Below are 22587 nucleotides of genomic sequence, written 5' to 3'. Positions count from 1 at the left end.
ATAAATGAGCTAAGTCCTTATGGATCAACGCAGTACATAAACAAGCACAGTGTTACTAACATGTTTGTCAGAGATAGGAAGACAACTACTTAAAGAATTAAAATCAAAAAGAGATAAAACTGTTCCTGTTGACGAAGAGGGGTAATAAATTTCATTGTAAGCTATATTAGCTTTTTTAACCACCTGTGTTTATTACTAGAAAAAAATAATTTCCTCTAAAAAATTAATTTATTCAAAGTATTTTTAACTTCTTGAAAAAAAAACCCAAATGATCTGGAATATGTACATATTACATAACCATTATTTATTTATTTATTTTAACTAAGCATAAAGCCTGAATCTCCATGCCAAGCTTCCCAGTAGCAACAACATAATATCAACAGAGCTTCACTTGTGGCAATAGAGCAAAGCCCAGCATATGCACAGAAGACGGTCAAACTCAAGCTTTCCACAGGCGACTAATGGCACAAGAGCCAGAGCAATGGAGTCTTGCATGCACACACTAGGCTCTGCTCCATGCCATCAGTAGTTAATGAGGTTGTCTTCTGGCACAGTAGGGAAATCAGCCCAGTCTAAGCTCTGTCTGAAGATGTCTGTATCTTTATCCGTCCTGCCCTCGGGTCATGCTGGAGCTGTCAGATCATCTGCAGAAATGCCAGGGAGAACTGAGAAGGACAGTATGCAAACAAAGAAAACTCTTCAAATCACTAGGTGCCATTTTAAAAATAAATTTTCAAGGAAAACAAATTAATTATATCCCAGAAAGCTCTAATTAATTCGAAAACAGTTCTCAAGGATGCAGTAAAGTAGAACATTAACTAAAAAAAAATGTTTTAGTCCTACTTTCATACTGCTCATATACCCATTAGCTGTGACTGAAAAGTAACTAGAAGTAAAATGAAAATTACATTACAAGAAGAACAACAGGGAATTAAATTTTTCAAGAAGAAAAAAGAATTTTGATTTATAACAAATAACAAATGCTACAATGTAATCAGGAAAATGGACCCTAATTACATTACAAATTCTTAACAATTATGTAAATTATGAATACAGTTAAAATGGCATTGCTTCTCTGACACTAAGTATTTACCGTCTGGTGAAGTCAATACTCAAAACGATTCATGACGAATACATTAAAAGATGAAAACATGTAATAATCACATCAAATATGAAAATGATGTGTATTATAACTAAAAAGAGTCAACTATCTATCTAAAATACACACAAAGACATACACCAACATTTAATAGCTCCATCCACTGAGAGGGCAGAGAAGCAATCTCAACCCAGGAACAGCAAGCATACCTAGAACCCACATCTTGGTTTCTAACCACCAGTCTTCACAAAAAGGAATCAGGGCCCTTTGGAAAAACATGTGATTTCAGGGCTGGGGCTGAGAACATCAGGAGCATCTTGCTGAGTCAGAACAAAGAAGTGCTTAAAGATTAATGAAACACGTTAAAAGGACACAAGGGTCATCATGAAGGGGCTCTCCTCAGCGAAATCAGAGAAAATTTGAACATCAAAATAAAGATAGCAACAGATTATAACTAATTAAGTAAACAAACAAAAAAAATCCTAAGTCCATATTAGTCTAAATAAATTAATGAAAACGGAAAAAAGGAAAGATTTTCCTTACTGTAGTATCTAATATATGCACAAGGAATGATGGGATAGGAAAACTGTCCTTTGGCAACCAGTACGTAATAACCGTTTCAGGCAAGGATCATGAATGGCGGTTCAAACCAGTAAGAGAAGGTCTGATGAAAAACAGATATATATACAGTCTCCAAGTACCTCCCTGTAAAAGGAAAAACTGCAACTCTACAGTGAAGGATTTGGACCAACTCTACATTAGCCAAGTAACCTTAACCAGATACTCAAAATTAATATCACCAGTATGGGACAAAGAGATATCATGGGTCACCTGATATGATACACTGAGAAGAAAACATCATCACCTTCATGGTTATTCTGCCAAAAATGCATAACCTGAATCTAGTTCTAAGGAAACATCAGAAAAAACTAAATTGAAGGATATTTCAAAAAGTAAATGGCAGCACCCATTAAAAATAAATGCAAAGTATATTCCTGCACTGGATCCTAGATCTTGGAGAGAGAGAGAGAGGGAGAGAGAGAGGGAGAGAGAGAGAGGGAGAGAGAGGGAGAGAGAGAGGGAGAGAGAGAGAGAGAGGGAGGGAGAGAGAGAGAGGGAGGGAGGAAGGGAGGGAGGGACAGAGAGAGAGTGTGTGTGTGTGTGTGTGTGTGAGAAATTCACACTTAAGTATTTAGGGGGAAAGAAACACTGTGGCTGCACCTCTCAACAGTACAGGAAAAAAAAAACTCCAGACACAGCTAAAGCAAATGTGGGAATATGATAACATTTGAGGAATTGGGGTGGAGGGTATATAAAAACTGTACTGTTTCTGCAACTCTTCTATAAATTTAAAAACCCAGTTATATATTTCATAACTTACATATGAAAATTATTACTATTCAGAAGTATAATAATTCCAGACAGTAACATAAAATAGGAATGTATACTGGGTGTATGGATGGGGAAAGGAACGGAGACATAATTAATCAAACATCTACCTCCAACAAAATAAGGTATTAACAAAGCTCCTAGGAACTGGTGCTACTTCCTGCTACAACCTCAAAAATATTGTGAAATGTATACTGAGAAAAGTAAATGAAACATTTTTCTAGGTAAGGAAAAAGGCTATTACTCATAAGTTAGTTGAAAATATATACAGAAAATAACTAATTTTAGAATACTAGATATGTAGCCCCTTCTTTCTGACTATAATAAACTTGCCAACTCTGTCAGGCCATGACTTCTCTGAGATTATAAAACTCCATCATCTGTATTTGAAGACTACCTTTCTGTCTTTTTACAGTGTTTCCACTTTGGGATGTAAAGTACCATTAACCCTTTTTAAAATCAGGGAACAAATACTGGGTCACCATCTGTTTATACTGCTGAGGACATTTAAATTAATATAAATAATAACTGAAAACAGATTTCAAAAAGAAAGAAAATCTGACTTTACCAAAAACATGTAAGACTGTCATTATTTTTCTAATTTTGTTTTGAACTCACAAAAGTTTCATCATCAAGTACTGTTTGGGAATGGAACAGCTTTCAAGCAGGTTTTATTTGGGCCAACTTAGGCAGGGCAAAAGACACCAAAAGTTCATTTAAGCCACTGTCTGCAACTTTTTAGTAGAAAACAAATTCCATTATAAAGAGGTGCAGGATAGCTAAACAAACAAGCTGCAGTAAAAATGTCCCCAGGAACAAGTGAGAACTGCTTATTACTTAATTTGTAAGAGAAGAATGTGAACTTCTACACATGGTTTTATAGTATCATGTCCCATGAGCTTTAATATAACCCAGAAATCTTGTTATTCTTGCCTTTCTATTATGTTTATTTCAATAATAAAAAATTCATTGGAAGGACATCAACAAGCTGTATAAGTACACAAATGTCACTTGTTTAACAATGGGAGTAGAGATTCTTTGTATTTGAACCGAAAACAACACGTTTTTAAAAATCTAGTTATTGGATATTGCACACCAAAACTACTACACTGTCAATATTAATCCTGCATATTCCTTCCAAGAAACCATGGTGGCACACTGGTTAAGTGCTTGGCTGCTAATCAAAAGGTCAGCGGTTTGAACCCACCAGCCGCTCCACCAGAGACAGATATGACAGTCTGCTTCTGTAAAGATTACAGCCTTGGAAACTCTATGGGGCTAGGAGTCTTGACGGCAATGGGTTTGGTTTTTTTGGCATATTCCTTACAGTTTTGACTTTTATTATTTTATTAGATCACAGGATGTGAATAAGGAACCAGTACCAGGAGGCAATGTTGAACAAATTGCTAGGAACCAGCACAAAAGTGGCCTGGGATTTATAATAACTGGCTAAGTTAAACAGGGTTTGTAAGACATGGAGACATGATGCTTCCAAAAGTTACACATGACCTGAGCCTTGACAATTCAACCACCTGGATTCCTACCCTCACAGCTGACCCCAGTGCAGCTCAGCCTGACTTGGTAACTCCCCCAAGGATATATTCTAACTTAGACTTAAAAACAGACTTCTGATTTGTACAGCTCCTAGGGGATGACGTGTAACATGATGATAAGCAAACACTTACAGGAGAAGGACATACAGATAGGTAAAAGGGTAGAGAAGGAGGATATCTTATTTCCCTGCTGATAGCACTTTAATATCCTCCAAATTATCTAAAAAGCACAAGGCTATAAAGATCTTAGGTAAATATTTACTAACCTGATATTCAGAGCATGAAACAAAAAATTAATACAACAGAAACCAAAGAAAAATCAACTATGATCCTAAGTGTGCATTAACCCAGAAAAGGAAAAAAGATGTTAGCATCAAAGCATACTTAACTATAAACAAATATGTTTATTACAATTAAAAAGGCAATAAATTGAAGTGAGTAAGACCCAGGCTCTGAGTGAGACCAAATGGACTCAAAACAAAGGTGGACCACTCACCAGCTGTGTGATTTAGGGCAAACTATTTAAATCCTCTGTGCTAAAGTTTCTTCATCATAAAATGAGGATAATAATAACTCACAACTTCAACAATTACACAAGTTAATAAACGTTATGCTCCTAAACAAGTGTCTAATAAATAATAAGCACCATAATGTTATTTCTATTTAAAGTGATGTTTAACACTATGGAGAAGAATTTTTAAATCTTATCAAGCATAAGAAAGTTCACCACTCTAAGAAATCACTGTTGTCTTACACAAAGTTTCAGCAGTGATAAAATACATATATGCTGAAACTTTATCATCAATTAACCTAAAATATCTACTAGGTTGATAATTGTTTAAAATCACCCACCTGCCATGTATAATCCTTTATAATTTCTGTAGGCATTGGAATTACAAGGAGATTCTGAAGAATAAATGCAGCCTAAAAAAAAAAAATGTCAATACTGCCATCTTGTTGTCATCTCTGAAATAACCAATGTATCATAACTTAGTAACAAAAGACATATCCCTGGTCAACTGTGCATGGTAGAAGTCATTATGAAAACAGTCAAACTGTAAAATGGTGATGACCTAACAGCAGACGAAATTATTTTGTAAAAAATATATTTTTTCCTATTTCAGGATTTTTCTTCAAAAAATGATTTGTAGAATATAAACTGTTCTGTTATCATTTAACAAATATACTTTCAAGTTTCTATTATGCCCTCACACACACAGACATACATACACACAGTCTTCTTGCTCTCCCCTCTCCCTTACATACAAACTCATCTCAATAAAAACTTGCTAACTAGAAAAACAAATTATAAATGTCCAAATTAACTACTAGGCCCTGATGATATCAAAGTAAATAATCATACTAATATGAACACTATCAATTTAATGCAAGCTTAGGATATAACCATAATGGGAGAATGACAGGAACAACAGTGGTTTCTGAGTTAAATATTCCATTATCTTAACTTGAAGTCAGTAGATACTGCTTGAGTTGATAAATCAAGAGTAAGCCGTAAGTTTAGGCATTACTACATAAAAACAAGGAAGCAAACAGCAAGAAAACTAAAGCTTTGGGGTTTCAAACTAGGGTCTAACTAGCGCTGGGCCCAGGAGCTGCTATTTTCTTTATAAACCTCTAAGTCCTACTTGATTATTGTTTTTAAAATTATTTACATGATTTAATCTCATTTTAACGAAAGTAGCAACGAAAGGAAATGCATAGAGTATTTAAAAAGAATGAAAACATGTTTACTTTTCCTCTCATTATGGAGCCCTGGTAGCACAGTGGTTAAGATTTTGGCTGCTAATAAATCAATAGACTGGCAGTTCGAACCCACCAGCCACTCCTTAGAAACTCTATGGGGCAGTTCTACTCTGTCCTATAGGGTTGCTATGTGTTGGAATTGACTCAGTGGCAATGGGATTTTTTTTCTCTCATATGTTACATGATAAACACTACAAAGAGTATTTTTACAGTCACTATGAGTTGGGATCAACTCGAAGGCACCGGGTTTGGTTTGGGTTTGGATCTTAACTTTATAAACATTAAAAAAAAAAAAAAAATAGAGACCCATAAAGACTGCAGTTATTTTCTTTGTGAACTTCTGTGCGTGTCTGGCAGGCAAGAGAGATAACAAACATTATCTCAACAGATTTCTACAGAAAAGCATGGGGGTGGGGGCGGGCATGGGGTAAGCAGACAGACATACCTCCCGGCGCACCATACTACATTCCGACTGGTCCAGAAGAATATTCACCACAGTTCCCCAGAGCCCACCAGAAATGTTCTGACAGCTGTTTGCCAGGGCTACACAGCCAGCTTCAAGGGTGGTTAATGCTGATCCTAACCCCAGAGAGGTGAATCTGACCTGTTCAAGTTAAACAGAAAAGTTGTCATGTCGCAGAATCCTATTTCCTAACATGAATTCTTCATCATTTTTCTGGTATATAAAATATCATACTTCTGCAATTATGGCATTGGTTTATAAAAGACACCTGTACAAGATGGTGTTCTATAAGTTTATGAATGAATAAAAATCCTGTTCCATGGTTCAAGAAAGCAACGATATACCCATGGGTGGGCGGAAGGCTAAATAAAAGGAAATGTCACAAAAATTCAAATCCAGCTATAAATAAAAAGTTCGAAATGATAATTTATGAATCTTTTTCCAGGAGTACAGGGAGCTCACATATTTTTTACTTCTCCAATAATTTTCCACTGTTCTTTCTGAAAGTGATGGATTTATACACTTTTCTTTTTTATATTTTCAATCTGTACTCTAACGAATTTGACTAAAAATAACACCATTAAAATGATCTCATTTTGGCAAAGGAGAATGAAGAACACCAAAAACACAATGTAATTATGAGCCCAAGAGACAGAAAGGGCCACATAAACCAGAGACTACATTAGCCTGAGACCAGAAGAACTAGAGGGTGCCCAGCTACAACGGATGATTGCCCTGACAGAGAACACAACACAGGATCACTCATGGAGCAGGAGAGCAGTGGGATGAAGACCTCAAATTCTTGTAAAAAGACCAGACTTAATGGTTTGACTGAGACTAGAAGGACCCCGGAGGTCATGGTCCCCAGACCTTCTGTTAGCCCAAGACTGTAACCATTCCCAAAGCCAACTCTTCAGACAGGGATTGGACTAGACTACAAGATAGAAAATGATACTGGTGAGAAGTGAGCTTCTTGGCTCAAGGAGACACATGAGACTAAGTAGACAGCTCCTGTCTGGAGGGGAGATAAGAAGGCAGAGGGGGACAGAAGCTGGCTGAATGGACATGGGGAATACAGGTTGGAGAGAAGGAGTATACTGCCTCATTAGGAGTATACAGCAAGGTGTATACAAATTTTTGTATGAGAGACTGACTTGTAAACTTTCACTTAAAGCACAATAAAAAAAAATTTTTTTAATTTTTTAAAAAATCTCAGTTTGGAAAATTGCATGCTTTTTAAATCTACAAAGAATTGACTGGATTCTCCTTCACACTAACCTCTGGGTCCCGATCAACCCATAACGGGATCAGCCAAGCCAGTCCTTGTTGAGAAGAAACATGCTCTTCATTGGGGCTACCCAAAGGCAAAAACCAAAGTGACATCCAGTCCTACAACAAGAAAAAGGGGAACAGAAATACTTTAGGCAAGTTTCTAAGAACCAAATAGAATGATTTTAAAATAATTCAATTTTTAAAGATCAAAACAAAGTAAGAATATATTTATGACTTCGTTTAATCTATTATTTACTCCAAACATGGCAAACAAAAACCTCAGCTTCTCCTAAAAAAAGTTAAAAATACCATTCTTTCTTCACAACAGCTTTTTTCCAATGATTTAGACAAAATGTAGTTTTCCAGTGAAGGCTTCAGTCAAAATAAATTTTGAATAAAATGAAGTACTAATGAAATTCAAACTAAAATTCAGTCATAATATATAACTTCTAACAAATACCTTAGTTGAAAATCATTTTTGTTTCCTAAAAAGGAAAATCAAAAGAGACATCTTCATGTAACAAGCTTTTAAGCTTGAAATCTCTTAGACAAAGCACACTGGTTCTCAAGAAACTGTTCAGAAGATAGACAGCTGTTAATGCTCTCACCGAGCTCCAGGCTTCGGTCATCATCTCATGCGATAAGTGAAGTAGGCAAAGCACTGTGCTCTTGGTGACACCTTTCCCCATAAAGGACATGGCATTCCCTCCACGCTCCACATAGAAAGAAGTAATAACCTGAAAAGCAAACATGAAGAATTTCATGAGGGCTTTACTCTGAGTAGGAGCCCTGATGGTACAGTGGTTAAAGCGCTCAGCTATTAACCAAAAGGTAGGAGGTCTGAACCCATCAGCCACTCCAACGGACAAAGATGTGGCAGTCTGCTTTCTTAAAGATTTACAGCCTTGGAAATCCTAGGGGCAGTTCTACCCAGCCCTGTAGGGGGGCTGTGAGTCAGAGCCAATTCAACAGCAGTGAGTTTATTTTTTGGTTTTACCCTGAGTGGTACATAAAGGTCAGTATACAACTTTCTACTGAATTAAATCCTAGCTGCATCAAGAAAAAATATTCTTAGTTCGAAAAAAGTTTCCCTTTGGAATTTGTACAAAGATGTGTGCTGCCCTCCTAGAACATTTTGGTGATTTGGAATATGCTTAAAACATTTTTCAAATGTTATAGTACCCTTTAAGCTCTAAAGCTAAAAAGTCAATAAATAACTTGTTGAAAGTATACACAGCAATTGCTAGAACCATAAAATGCGTATTAACAAGGCTTATACCAGATTTTCTAAAATTATGGTACAGAAAAAAAAGAAAAAAATGGACATTTTCTCCACTTCTGAGCAATTACATATTTCTACTGCATATTTAAGTATATGTTAATTATTTAAATCACTGATTCTTAACTTTTTCACTCCCACATAACTAAAGGATTTGAAACAATTTCCATCAATAAAAACAACAAAAGGGCACGAATCAGAATGGACACAAGAAGATGGCAACAGCAGGTTAAGGAAAAGTCTGCACACCTGATTTAGAAAACCCTTTGAAACGTGTGATAAAACTCTACTGGACTGACAAGAGGGCTCAATGCTGAAAGAAAAGAATAAAATAGGAGGACTCACTCTTCCTGATTTTAAAACATACTAATATAGCTTGAGTAATCAAAACACATTGGTGCTGGTATGACAATAGACACACAGACCAATGAAACAGAATTGAGAGGCCAGGAATAAACCCACACCTCTATGGTCAATTGACTTTTGACAAGGCTATCAAGTCGATGCAATGGGCAAAGAAGAGTATCTTCAATAAATGGTGCTGGTAAAATTGGATTTCTACAAGCAGAAAAATGGAACAGGATCCGTGCCTCACACTATACACAAAAACAAATTCAAGATGGATTAATGGCCTAAATATGCAAATTAAAATCATTAAGTTCTTAGAAGAAAATGCAGGGGCAATGCTGTCAGGCCTAGCTTTTAACAATGCATTACCTAATAAGAAAAGCACAAACAGCAAAAGACAAAATAAACAAATGGGGCGTCATAAAAATTAAAAGCTTTTGTTCATCAAAAGACTTCACCAAAAAAGTGAAAAGACAAGCTACCAACTGAGAGAATTATCTTCAGACACCATATAACCAACAAGAACCTAATAACCAAATATATATAACTTCAACAACTTACAAAAAGGCAAATAATCCAATCATAAAATGGGCAAAGGACTTGAACAGACATTTCACCAAAGAGGATGTTCAAATAGCCACCAAACACATGAAAAGATGCTCAGCATCATTAGCCATTAGAGATGAAAATCAAACCCACGATGGGATACCATTTCACTCCCATTAAAAAAAAGGATAGCTAAAATAAAAAATTATATAAAAAAAAAAAAAAAAACAGAAACCAACAAATGTTGGTGGGAACATGGAGAAACTGGAGCCCTTTACCCATTGCTGGTGGGATGTAAAACAGTGCAGCCATTGCAGAAAACAGTGTATCGGTTCTTCAAAAAGCTAAAAATAGAACTACCATATGACCCAGCAATTCCACTCCTAGTTATATAGACTTGAAAGCAGAGACTCAAACACAGATTGCACACCAATGTTCACTGAAGCACTATTTACAACAGCCAAATTATGGAAACAACCTAAATGCCCATCAACAGATGAATGGATAAAACAAAATGGTGTACATACATACAATGGACTACTACTTAGCCAACAGGAAAAATGAAGTCTTGATACATGCTACAATATGGATAGAGCTGAAAGGCATTATGCTGAGTGAAATAAGTCAATTCCAAATGGACAAATATTGTATGACCTCACTTATATAGAGATAAGAAAAGACAAATGTATAGAGAACACAGTTTATGAGTGGTTACCAGGGGTAGGAGAGGGAGAAAGAGGGGTGATGGAAATATTGTGCTGATTAGGGGTAAGGTTGCATGGCCGATTACTGCACCATATTTTTAAGTAAATAACACACGCTTTCTTTGCCAGGTGTGCCCTCCTCCTACGAGGTATTTTCATAACCACGCTATGCTAATTTTTTTGACAGCAACATGTGGAAGAGGATCGGCACAGTGGCACTTGTGAGGCTGCCTTGCAGGGGGAGGGTGCAGCCAGCAAACAAAGGCAGCAGGCGCACTTTATTTGCGTAAAAATATGGCAACTGCCGTCAATAGGTTGTACGCCTGCAAAAAGTTGAATTGGCAAAAGTTGTGTGATAGATATATTTACAACAGTGACCAAAAAACAAAAAAGACTAGCTGCTGAGGCTAATTATGTGCAACCCAAAACCTCACAGGATGTGGTTCCTTGGTTTGGAGGTCTAGGGTCATGGTTTCATGGGGCATCCCAGTTACCATATTTTGACGCAAATAACACACGCCTTCTTTTCTTCTATGTTTGCCAGTTGCGCCTTCCCCCTCACAAGGTATTTTCATAAGTGCACTATGCTAATTTTTTTACAGCAACATGTGGAATAAGATCTCAGCATGGCAGTGACTGTTAGGGTGCTTTGCCAATTTGCATAAAAACACAGTTGTTGGCCTAATAATGCATTTGGTGTTTTTGTTCTATCTCCTAGTTCACTGCATAGTGCCTGGGGTCTTAAAAGCTTGCAAGCAGCCATCCAAGGCACAACAGTTGGTATCTATTCACCTGGTAGAACAGAGGAAGAAGGGTAGTCAGGAATAGGAGGAGGATATGGAACGTATGGCTAACTGCCTCCACGAACAACTGCCTCATTTGCCACGAGAATGGAAGAACTGGATGGTGCCCAGCTACCACTGCTGAACATACTGATCAAAGATTCCATAGAGGAATCCTGATCAAAAGGAGGAAAATGCAGAACAGGATTTCAAATTCTCATGGCCTCCAGGCTTTCTGAAGCTATGAAGGTTGGATGAACCCCTGAAACTATTGCCCTGAAATAATCTTTAAACCTTAAACTAAAAATATTCCCTGAAATCTTCTTAAAACCAAGCAATAATTCAGCTTAACTAGTAAAAAAAAAAAAAAAAAAAAGGTCTGCCTTGAGCATTATGCTTGTCTTAGTCATCTAGTGCTGGTATAACAGAAATGCCACAAGTGGTTGGCTTTAACAAAGAGAAATTTGTTTTCACAGTAAAGTAGGCTGAAAGTCCAAATTCAAGGTGCAAGCTCCAGGGAAGGCTTTCTCTCTCTGTTGGCCTTCTCATCAATCTTCCCTCAGACTAGGAGCTTCTCCATGCTGGGATCCCAGGTCCAAAGGACGCACTCTGCTCCTGGCACTGCTTTCTTGGTGGTATGAGATCCACATTCTCTGCTTGCTTCCCTTTCCTCTCTTGTGAGAAAAAAAGTGGTGCAGGCCACACCTCAGGGAAACTCCCTTTACGCTTTTACGCTGGATCAGGGATGTGACCTTAGCAAGGGTGTTATAATCTCAGCCTAATCCTCTTTAACATAAAATTACAATCACAAAATGGAGGACAATCACACAATACTGGGAATCATGGCCTAACCAAGTTAGCACTTATTTTGAGGGGACACAATTCAATCCATGACAATGCTCTTTTAAGAACTATCTATTTGGGATCAAACTGACAACAGCAACTCAAAAGATTAGATAGGAAACTCAGGGGGCAGTGAGTTTATGTTAATGAGGGAGGAACAACACAGAAAAGGAGGGTGAGAATGGTTACACAACTCAAAGAATGTAATCAGTGTCATTAAATGGCACATGTAGAAATGGTTGAATTGGTGTATGTTTTGCTGTGTATATTCTCAACAAAATATATATAAATAAAACTCTGTTGCACCATTTCTGTATAAATCATACAGTTCTGCTCCATCCTTCGTTTTCTCTCAAATAGGGGTTTAGTATATATTTGTTAACTAACTGAATAACAAGAACCTTTATAGTTCTGTAACTCTTAAACAAACAAAAACAAAGAGACAAAGATCATTTTTAATTTACAAAATTTAACAACCAAGAATGCTAACTAGGTTTAGCTGCCAATACATTTTGAAGGAAAAAACTGTTCTAAGTCAAAGCAATCAAAACTACTTGTTATCTGCACTAATACAACAGAGAGAATTCAATTCATTCATCTGAAGACTCTAAGTGCTTATATTCATCACAAAATCCTTCAATGTAAGCCATTTTATCTCTAATAGTCTCCTTTTTGGTTTGAGTTTTTTTTCAGCTCATGTAGTGGAGCATATAAAAAAAGATGGCATAAATCATGTTAGCCACAGCTTATTTAATAATAGCAATTTATGCATACATAATTTGGGGGCTCTGATCTAAATTAGAATTTTCACAAAGCAAATAATCTAAAATGTCTAAAAAATGAAACAAGATTGGCTGTGGGTTAACAACTATGAGTGCTAGATGGTGATGCTACACAGGCTATAGCATTCTATTCTTTCTCCATGTGTACATTATTGAAATTTTTCATAATTACAAGTTTAAAAACTTTAAGAAACCACTCAATTTTAAGTAAACCTACTCCTCAGTTATCGACTATCTCCTTAATCCAACATTTTGCATTTAAGACAACAGTAAAAAAACTACTGTCCAACTATTTTGTGCAGTAACCTGGGTTTCCTCCCAGAGTCCAGCTCCTGCCTGCAGAGACATCCATGTTTGTCAAGATCACAACCGATGCAGGCAACTCTCTAGGAGGCCTCTTGCCAGTGCCATCCCCACCACCATAGCCACCGTTACAGGTCTTCATGAGAAAGAGGAGACTGAGGCAGATTTTGAGGGAACCCTTCTTAAAAGGGTCCGCAAGTGGCGAGAGGGGCCCAGGAGGAGGTGGGGGCAGGAGAGGTTGCTGCTGTTGTGCCCTCCTATTCAAGTGTCCTGGAGGGATCAAGTCCTGCAGTGGGAAGGGTACTGGGGGCAATTCAAGGCCTGGGGACTTCAGAAGCCAGCCGCCCCTCCTTCTCTGCAGCCTGGGCTGCTGAGCTCCCCTACTAAGCAGCTACTAGTCTCCAGGCTCTTGGCCTTGAATCCCAACCACTCCAAGACCAGCAGCATGTCACTCATTTTCATGGGGTTGGGCAGCAGTAGGTGGCTGGAGCTGAGAAGGGGGCAGGTGTGGGGGACATGGGCACAGGCAGCAACCCCCATCGGTCATCTTGACCTCCGGCCCTGCCAGCTGCCCAAGCCCAAGGACCATCAACTGTGCCTCTAGTCTAGCCGTCGGACCCCAGTTGCACTTGAGCAACAGCTCCAACAACAGGGCCTTGGGGTCCAGAATACAGCAGTGCCGGAGGCGCAGCGGTTCCAAGGGTCTGGGCTCTGGGGTCATCTAAGGGTCCTCCTCCTCCTTGCATAATGCTTACTTTGCATACTGACCTGATCTTTGAAACTTAACCATGTTGATTAATGGGTGTATGCAGTAGAAATGTAAGATCACTCAGAAGTGGGGAAAATGTCCATTTACATTTAAACCATAATTCTAGAAAACCTAGCATAAGCCTGGTAGTAAGAATTTTATAGTGTTAGCAATTTCTACGTACACATTTCAACAAATAAAAGACCTGGACAAGGAAGTCCTTATCCTCCTCTGATACACAGCTATATCTAACATCCTGTGTGATGATTTTATCTCCAGCTTATAAGTGATAAGCAAAGAACTTCACTACTATCACCTTCCACGTTGGGTTTTTTGTCAGATCCCTGGAATTACATACCATAGACCTGGTTTTAAGGACTTAGTTACCGAAGCTGAGTCATTATCAAAATTAATCATGATTAGTTTATAAGTCCCATTTCTCAACTACAAAAGCAAACAGTCTGCATTCAAATTTCACTGTGTAGAAACCAAATAATAGGATATCAGAAGCGTGGCTCCCTTTCAAAAGGCAGCCAGCTTTACTTAATGGGAAACTATGAAGCAAATCACATGGACCAGCAATGACTTTGTTTTGAAGTAGGTTCACATAAACTGTCATGGACTGAGTTATGTCCCCCCAAAAATGCGTGTATCAGTTTGGCTGGGCCATGATTCCTGGTATTGTGTGATTTTCCTATATGCTGTAAATCCTGCCTCTATGAGTTAATGAGGCAGGACTCAATGTACAAGACTGGATTGTGTCTTGAGGCAATCTCTTAAGATATAAAACAGAGAAGGGAGCAGAGACAGAGGAACCTGATACCACCAAGAAACCAGTGCCGGGGGCGAAGTGCGTCCTTTGAACCTGGGATCCCTGCATGGAGAAGCTCCTACTCCAGAGGAAGATTGATGAGGAGGCCAACAGAGACAGAAAGCCTTCCCCTGGAGCTGATGCCCTGAATTTGGACTTTTAGCCTACTTTACTGTGAAGAAATAAATTTCTTTTTGTTAAAATCACCCACTTGTGGTATTTCTGTTATAGCAGCACTAGATAACTAAAACATAAGCCTTACTTCATTTTTAAAAAGAGTGAATTCAGTCTGCAATAAAATAAAGACACTGGCTTAGCTTATTAATAAACTACACATAAGGTCCCAAGTAAGATTAAATGTGATTTTGCTATAATTTCTATCAAAAGTAGCAGATTTCTTTGTGTTGAATCCAGTCACTTAATATAAAGACATTAAGACTTTCTCCTCAAGATGTTTTATGAGGTCTGAAACAGACCCCCCTGTTTATACCAAATCAAGATTCGTTCATCAGGTTTTGCCTAACAGTGGAACATTATAAAACAGGAACAGTACTTTTTATCTATTCCTTAGCTAATATACTATGCTGATTTTTACTGCCTCAAAGATTATTGCCTTTTCTCTTCTACTTCTTACCTAAAACTAAACCCTTTTGTTCTCTAGTACCATGAAGTTGATTTTAGTTTCTGGTATTTGAAACAGAGATGGGATCTAAAGTCTCTTCTTTTACACAGTTTTAAAAACAAAGCACTTCTGATAGTATCTAAATATAAAACAACACAATCCTTAGCTTCTTCTTCAATTACTGCTGTGGCAGGTCCTCACATATCCCTAATCTGAAACAGATAAAAATCACTTTATAGAAAAGATGTGCTCCATAAAACGTTTATAAATAATTTGCCAATCACATTACAAATAATGCTATAAATTAGGCACTCGTAATTTGAATTATAATTTGAGTACATGAGAGCAGCTGCCTTTCTAAAAGCAAAATTGTTAATTCTTTAGCTAGTATATATGCTTTTAAAATTCACACATTTCTGACAATGGAACACTTTGAACCATGGGATAACTAATTAAAATGCTGACAAGTCTGCCCTTTTTCAGTACTTATAATTATTCAACCAAAAATAAAATCTATTCTAATGAAGTGGCTACACTCAAATTCATATTAAATTTTATAAACAGCTAACAGTGTTTGGAACTTTGAAATCTTTTTTAAAAAACAAGATTATGAGGCTTTGGGGAAAAAATTATAAACAATATAATCTGAAGCATGATTTAATAATGAAAATACAAAACTTAAACATATATCATTTACATTCATTTATGCCATATTTCCAATGCTATTCAAAATGTATTCTAATTGGAAAATAGTATGTAAAACACATCTTAATTAAATTATTCACTATTTGTCCACTATGTTCAAATCACTGTGCTAGGACAAGGAGTAGCCAAGGGCAGTGGGAATGGCCCAAAGATGATTCTCCCAAGCTCAAGTCTCCTAGTAGATGGACACATAAAGCAAAATTAATATATAACGTGAAAAGTGTCATAATAGTGGTATATATAAACTGCTATAGGCACAAACCTATAGAAGAGAACAGTCAAATGATATTAAGTGTCTATGTCTAGAAGAATAAGAAAAGGTTTACTACAGACTGATAAATGAATAAGTCAGACCTCAAACTGTGTGTCAGAGATGGCCATCCAAACAAGACTGGAAGTGTATACATGAAAGAAATTGATTTTTTTAAGGCTTTTTTTTTTTTTTTTAATTTCCTGCCAATGGCCAGATATGACTGAAACTTCAGAGATGTAGTAAAGAGTCTTAAGCACTTGTAAAAAGAGGTCTGGGTAGAAAGGTTTCTATTTCTGAAGGAGGACCCGGTGGTGGTGCAGACAGCATGATGGGAAGTAAACATTTGGAGCGTGAAAAGGAAGAGTAAGCTGAATGTACAATTTGCTCAAAACATTCCATGTCTAGAATGCCCATGCCTACCTATCAACTTACTCATCTTTCAAAATCCAGCTCTAAGCTGTCTCCTCCAACAGTCTTCCCCGAAATCTAGCACAGTTAGGACTCCAACCTCTGCTATCATTGAAACCTTCAAGGCAGAGACAGGCTGACAGATTTGGCCAGTAACATAAAACAAGCCCTTTCAGATTCAGTGTACTGCTTGCATAAAAAACAAAACCAAGAGTAGCCACTGGAGCCAGCTCTCATGTCCCCTGCATGAGTGGCACTGAAACAAAGGGGGCGAGATGACTACAACACAGATAACAGGATACCTCGTCACAATGCACTTAATGTGGTGCCTGCCATAGGAAGGGGTCCACGAATAGTAGAAAGCTCTTACTTGGGGGGGTTGTTACTCTTGTCATAGCCATGTGCTATTTTTACTCACCTCAAGGAGACCTGACAAGTACTTGGCACAAATGTCAAGTGGCTTTGTCAGTGGAGAGTGCGCACTCCAGCCTGGAGCCGCAGTGAGGTGGGCCATGCCCCGCAGGGTCCGCTCCAGGGAAGGCAGGCCATAGAAATGAGGGGCGTCCGTCACTCGCAGACACTGCAGCAGTCTCAGAGCCAACTGAGTGTGGAAAACACGAAGAAGCTCCAAGCATTTCCTATATATGCAAAAAGGCAAAAAATCAACCACAGAACAAGTGCCATGAGCTTAATGGGCTATTTTTCTGGCTGGAGAGAAAACTAACCACGCCAGAAATGTATGAGCTACATGGAAATGGCAGGAAAGATTCCCTTCTCAAAATAAGACTTTTCAAAGAAAGCACAGTTAAAATGCCAAATAGTGTATAGGTGTAAAAGCAAGTAGCAATTATATTTAAAAATACATAAATGAAGATTGGCATTGCCACCCAATAATATGAAATTCAAAGTTGGAAATGGGATATATCAAAGAAAAGCACACATAAAACCTATATATTAAATCATTTAAAAAACTGAAGTAATTTTTAATTGGCTAAAATATATTGTTTTTTCACAGATAGCTAAAATAAAAGGAAAGAAAAAGTTTTAGTGATTTGACACATACTTTGGACAAAACTGTTCAAAAATAGAATAATCAAGAGAACACTGCATTAGAGAACAAAATTCCTGCAATTAGGTAGCTAGGTAAGGATTCAAAGATACAACTCCTAAAAGGAACAATATCTTTGTACTACAAAACTTTGAATTAAATCTAAAATATCTTCAGTTTTACAGATCATTAGACTTCTAAAAATTGACAGTTGCTATGTTATTACTTATCCTTCACCAAGGAGCCCCGGTAGCACAGTGGTTAAGTACTCGGCTGCTAACTGAAAGGTCGGCGGTATGACCCACCAGCCACTCTGCTCTGTTCCAAAGGAGGAAGATTAGCAGTCAGCTCCCATAAAGATAAAACAGCCTTAGAAACCCTGTGGGGCAGTTTTACCCTGACCTATAGGGTCACTATGAGTCAGAACTGACTCGATGGCAATAGGTTTGGTTTTATCCTTTCACACTGTTGTAGGCGTATTGCATTTTTAAAGATCAGAATTTTAGTATACCTGTTATCTAAAAAAAAAAAAAAAAAATCTAGCCGCTTGTAAAGTCTTACAAACACACAAAACTTACACCAAGAAAATTATTTATAAATTATTTATATAAATTCATTACTTCTCACAGGCCAATATCAAATTAATACCATTAAAAATGTCCTTAGTGTTTTTTAATATGTCATTATTTATTAACATACAAATCACTCACATGTTCTGCTGCTCTTACCTTAATCACTTCAGAAGAAACACCATACAATACCAAAAGGATTAGTGCCACTGCAAATGTCTAGCCTCCAACTTCTGCTAAATCCTGGCATCTCTGTAGTCAGTTCCCTCTCCTGATCCATGTAAACTTTCCCCAAGCTCCACGCCCCACTTCTCTTGTCTCTATACTGTTCCCCTCTTGGTAAACGGCCTTGCCTCCTCCTTCGTAGAGAAGACTCAGACTATGAGAAGTGGACCCCCTCAACATTCTTCTCTCAACCTGCATATTTACAATACCCACAATCATCCTCAGCCCCATGGCTCTCAGTGGAAGAGGCAGCCCTTCTCCTAGCCAAGGAGAATCTCTCCCTCTGTGCTCTTTATTCCAGCTCTTTTCCAAGACACTGCTCATTCAGTTCTGTCTCTCTCCTCAATACACATTTCTCTTCTCATGCTCCTCATTTTCTCAGCTTCTCTTTCACAATCTACTTACCAACCTCTCTTTCCCCTTCTTCCTTTCCATCTCTTTTTCCTCCTCTCACTTTTATGTTCCCTTACTCTGGGCATATGTTCCAGCAACCTATAAGCATTTATAAGTATCTCCCATCCTAAAACAAAAACCCTAACCTGAATTGATACTGACATAGATAAAAGGGTCATACTCACATCTTATATTAATATCAAAACTCACATAGAAAACAGGCCACACCACTGGTTTTCAAAGTCAGGTCCAAGGACCACCTGCCGTTGAATCACCTAGGGGGCTTGGTTAGAATAGACTTCTGAACTATTAATAATGATGATACCATTCTAACACGCCCACCAGGAGACTTTCAAGCACATTGCAGTTTGAAAACTACCAGTCTGGCTGCACAGGCTCTACTATCTTTGGATTCGCTTTGTTACTGTCTCAGTTGTAAAATCTGCATTTAGCAAATGGCCATCCAATGTATACAATTGGTCTCTACTCACCTGGAGAAAGAGAGGAAGGACAGTCAGGAATAGGAGAAGGATATGGAATGTGTGGCTAACTGCCTCCATGAACTGCCTCCTTTGCCATGAGACCAAAACTGAATGGTGCCCAGCTACTATTACTGAACATTTTGATCAAAGATTCCATATAAGAATCTTGATCAAAAGAGGGAAAATTCAGAACAGAATTTCAAATTCTCATGGACTCCAGACTTCCTTTAAATTTTAAAGCAAAAATATCCCCTAAAGTCATCTGGAAACCAAACATCAGTTTAGCTTAACTAGTAAAAGATGTCTGCTTTTAGCATTATGCTCTTTTAAGAACTGTCTATATGGAATTAAACTGACAACAGCTACTTGAAAGATTAGATAGGCACCTTAACGGGCAGTGAGTTTATATTAATGAGGGAGGAACAGCTCACAAAAGGGGGTGAGAATGGCTGCACAATTCAAAGAACATTCTGAATTGTACATGTACAAACTGTTGAACTGCTGTATGTTTTGCTGTGTAAATTCTCAACAAAATTAATAAAATTTAGAACAGAAATACTAAAGCAAAAAAATTTAATTTAATTATTTTTGTAGTTTCCACTTCTCTGCTGCTGATATTCTGTGTATTTTCATAGATTTTGATCACCTTTTCATCTAATTTCTATTTACTATTTGTAAATTTAAATAATGATTATCCATAGTAGTTTTTTTTTTATAGTAACCTACCTAACCTAGTGCCATCGAGTCGATTCTGACTCATAGCGACCTATAGGACAGAGTAGAACTGCCCCGTAGAGTTTCCAAGGAGCGCCTGGTGGATTTGAACTGCCGGCCCCTTGGTTAGCAGCTGTAGCACTTAACCACTATGCCACCAGGGTTTCCAATAATAGTAGTAGAAATAGATAATACTACTAATAATAGTAGTAGAAATAGATAACACTATTAGTAATTGTAATTACCCGCTGCCGTCGAGTCGGTTCCAACTAATAGTGACCCTATAAAAAAAAAAATAAAACTGCCCCATAGAGTTTCCAAGGAGCTACTTGTGGATTCGAACTGCTGATCTTGGGGTTAGAAATCTGAGTTCTTAATCACTGTGCTGCCAGGGCTCCAGTAATTATAATTAGTAATTAAGGTGTTGGCGAAGAATATTGAATATACCATGGACTGCCAAATCGATGAACAAATCTGTCTTGGAAGATGTACAGCCAAAATGCTCCTTAGAAGCACGGATGACAAGACTATGTCTCATACCCTTTGGACATGTTATCAGGAGGGATCAGTCCCTGGAAAAGGACATCATGCTTGGTAAAGTAGAGGGTCAGTGAAAAACAGGAAGACCCTGTTTTTCAACAAGAGGGACTGACACAGTGGCTGCGACAACGGGCTGAAGCATAACAAGGATTGTGAGCATGGCGCAGAACTGGGCAGCATTTTGTTTTGTTGTACACAGGGTCACTATGAGTGAGAACCAACTTGATAGCACCTAATGACAACAACATTAGCAATTAATAATACTAATAGTAATAGATAGTGGTCATTTTTATTTGTAATAATAATTTTAAAGTTCTTGTCACACTGGACAACTGTGACTCTGTTTCTAATGTCCTTTTTCTCTTAATCATGTGATTCATTTTCCTGTATCATCACAATCCTCTTCATTTGTAACTGAATGTCAAGTGTCTTTTAAAATAAAACTGTTGAGACTGAAGTAAAATATTTTCTCAGGGAAAGGGCTCACCCTATGGTCATACAACTTGGGTTAGAGGCTGGTCTTTTGTATCTAATCTGGTGTTGGGCTGAATTAGAACAGTTTGGACACTTCATATTGTGAATGGCATCAGGTCTTTCCCTCTGGCAGAGCTTTGAGAACACAGATTACATCTTATACACTGTGTGCCCATTATGATAGATATAGAATGACTGCTTTATGCACCTGTCTTTTAGATCATATGGGAAAAAAGAAGTGCGTCGTAAAATACAACACCAAAAGTACAAACGAGAGAAAAATAAAATAAATTGGACTTCATCAAAACTTAAAACTTTTGTGCATCATAGGGCACCACCAACAATGTGCAAAGACAAGCCACAGAATGGGAGAAAATATTTGCAAATCACACATCTGATAAGGTGGCCTATGTCCAGAGTATATAAAGAGCCCTTCCTCACAACAACAAAAAAATACACAACCAAACAAAATGCAAAGGACTTGAATAAACATTTCTCCAAAGAAGATACACAAATGATCAGCAAGCACATGAAAAGATGCTTACCATGATTAGTCATTGGAGAAATGCAAATCAAAATCACAATAACATACCACTTCACCTCCCCAAGGATGGCTACTGTCAAAATATAGAAAATAACAACTGTTGGTGAGGATGTGGAGAAACTGTACATTGCTGGTAGAAAAATAAAATGGTGTAGCCACCATAGAGAACAATATGACACTTCCTCAAAAAGTTAAACATAAAGCCACCATATGAATCAGCAATTCCTTTCCCATAAGCACTTGCAAAGGAAATGTTCAGAACAGCATGTCAGGGATTGAATTACGTCCCCCAAAAATATGTGTATCAATTGGGCTGGGCCATGATTCCCAGTATTGTGTGGTTTTCCTATATGCTGTAAATCCTGCCTCTGTGATGTTAATGAGGGAGGATGGGCGGCAGTTGTGTTAGTGAGGCAGGGCTCACTCTACAAGACTGGATTGTGTCTTGAGGCAATTTCTTGTGATATAAAAGAAAGAAGCCAGCAGAGAGACAGGGGGACCTCATACCATCAAGAAAGTGGTGCCGGGAGTAGAGCGCATCCTTTGGACCCGGAGTCCCTGTGCTGAGAAGCTCCTAGTCTGGGAAAAGATTGATGATAAGGCTGCCTGAGAAAGAAAGCCTTCCCCTGGAACTGACACTGAATTTGGGCTTTTAGCCTACTTCACTGTGAGAAAATAACCTTCTCTTTGCTAAAGGCATCCACTTGTGGCATTTCTGTTACAGCAGCAGTAGATAATTAAGATACAGTACTATTCACAATAGCCAAAAGGTAGAAACAACTCAAATGTCCATCAAGGTATGAAAGAATAAACAAAATGTGGTATATCCATACATGGAGTATTATTCAGCCGTAAGAAGGAATTAAGTACTGAAACATGGTACACTGATGAACATTGAAAACATGATACTAAATGAGACGCCAG

General features: G+C 37.8%; 1 protein-coding gene across 8 annotated transcripts in view; it reads right to left on the bottom strand.

Annotated features, from left to right (window-relative positions):
• The window catches only part of RTTN (rotatin), a 211898-nt gene that overhangs the window by 88640 nt on the left and 100671 nt on the right, over positions 1-22587 (bottom strand). For 7 of the 8 annotated variants that reach the window (XM_064294406.1, XM_064294408.1, XM_064294409.1 and 4 more), the window contains 5 exons: positions 17093-17312; positions 8149-8277; positions 7547-7657; positions 6251-6409; positions 4894-4965 (listed from right to left, as the gene is read on the bottom strand). In XM_064294406.1, the coding sequence (XP_064150476.1) occupies positions 4894-4965; positions 6251-6409; positions 7547-7657; positions 8149-8277; positions 17093-17312 (691 nt within the window). The remainder of the gene's footprint in view (positions 1-4893; positions 4966-6250; positions 6410-7546; positions 7658-8148; positions 8278-17092; positions 17313-22587) is intronic. The other variant, XM_064294407.1, reaches the window with a different exon arrangement.

This window comes from Loxodonta africana, chromosome 11, assembly GCF_030014295.1.
Source record: "Loxodonta africana isolate mLoxAfr1 chromosome 11, mLoxAfr1.hap2, whole genome shotgun sequence".
NCBI lineage: Eukaryota > Metazoa > Chordata > Mammalia > Proboscidea > Elephantidae > Loxodonta > Loxodonta africana.
The sequence above is the reverse complement of the archived record's forward strand: the minus strand, read 5'-3'. Positions and strand labels throughout refer to the sequence as shown.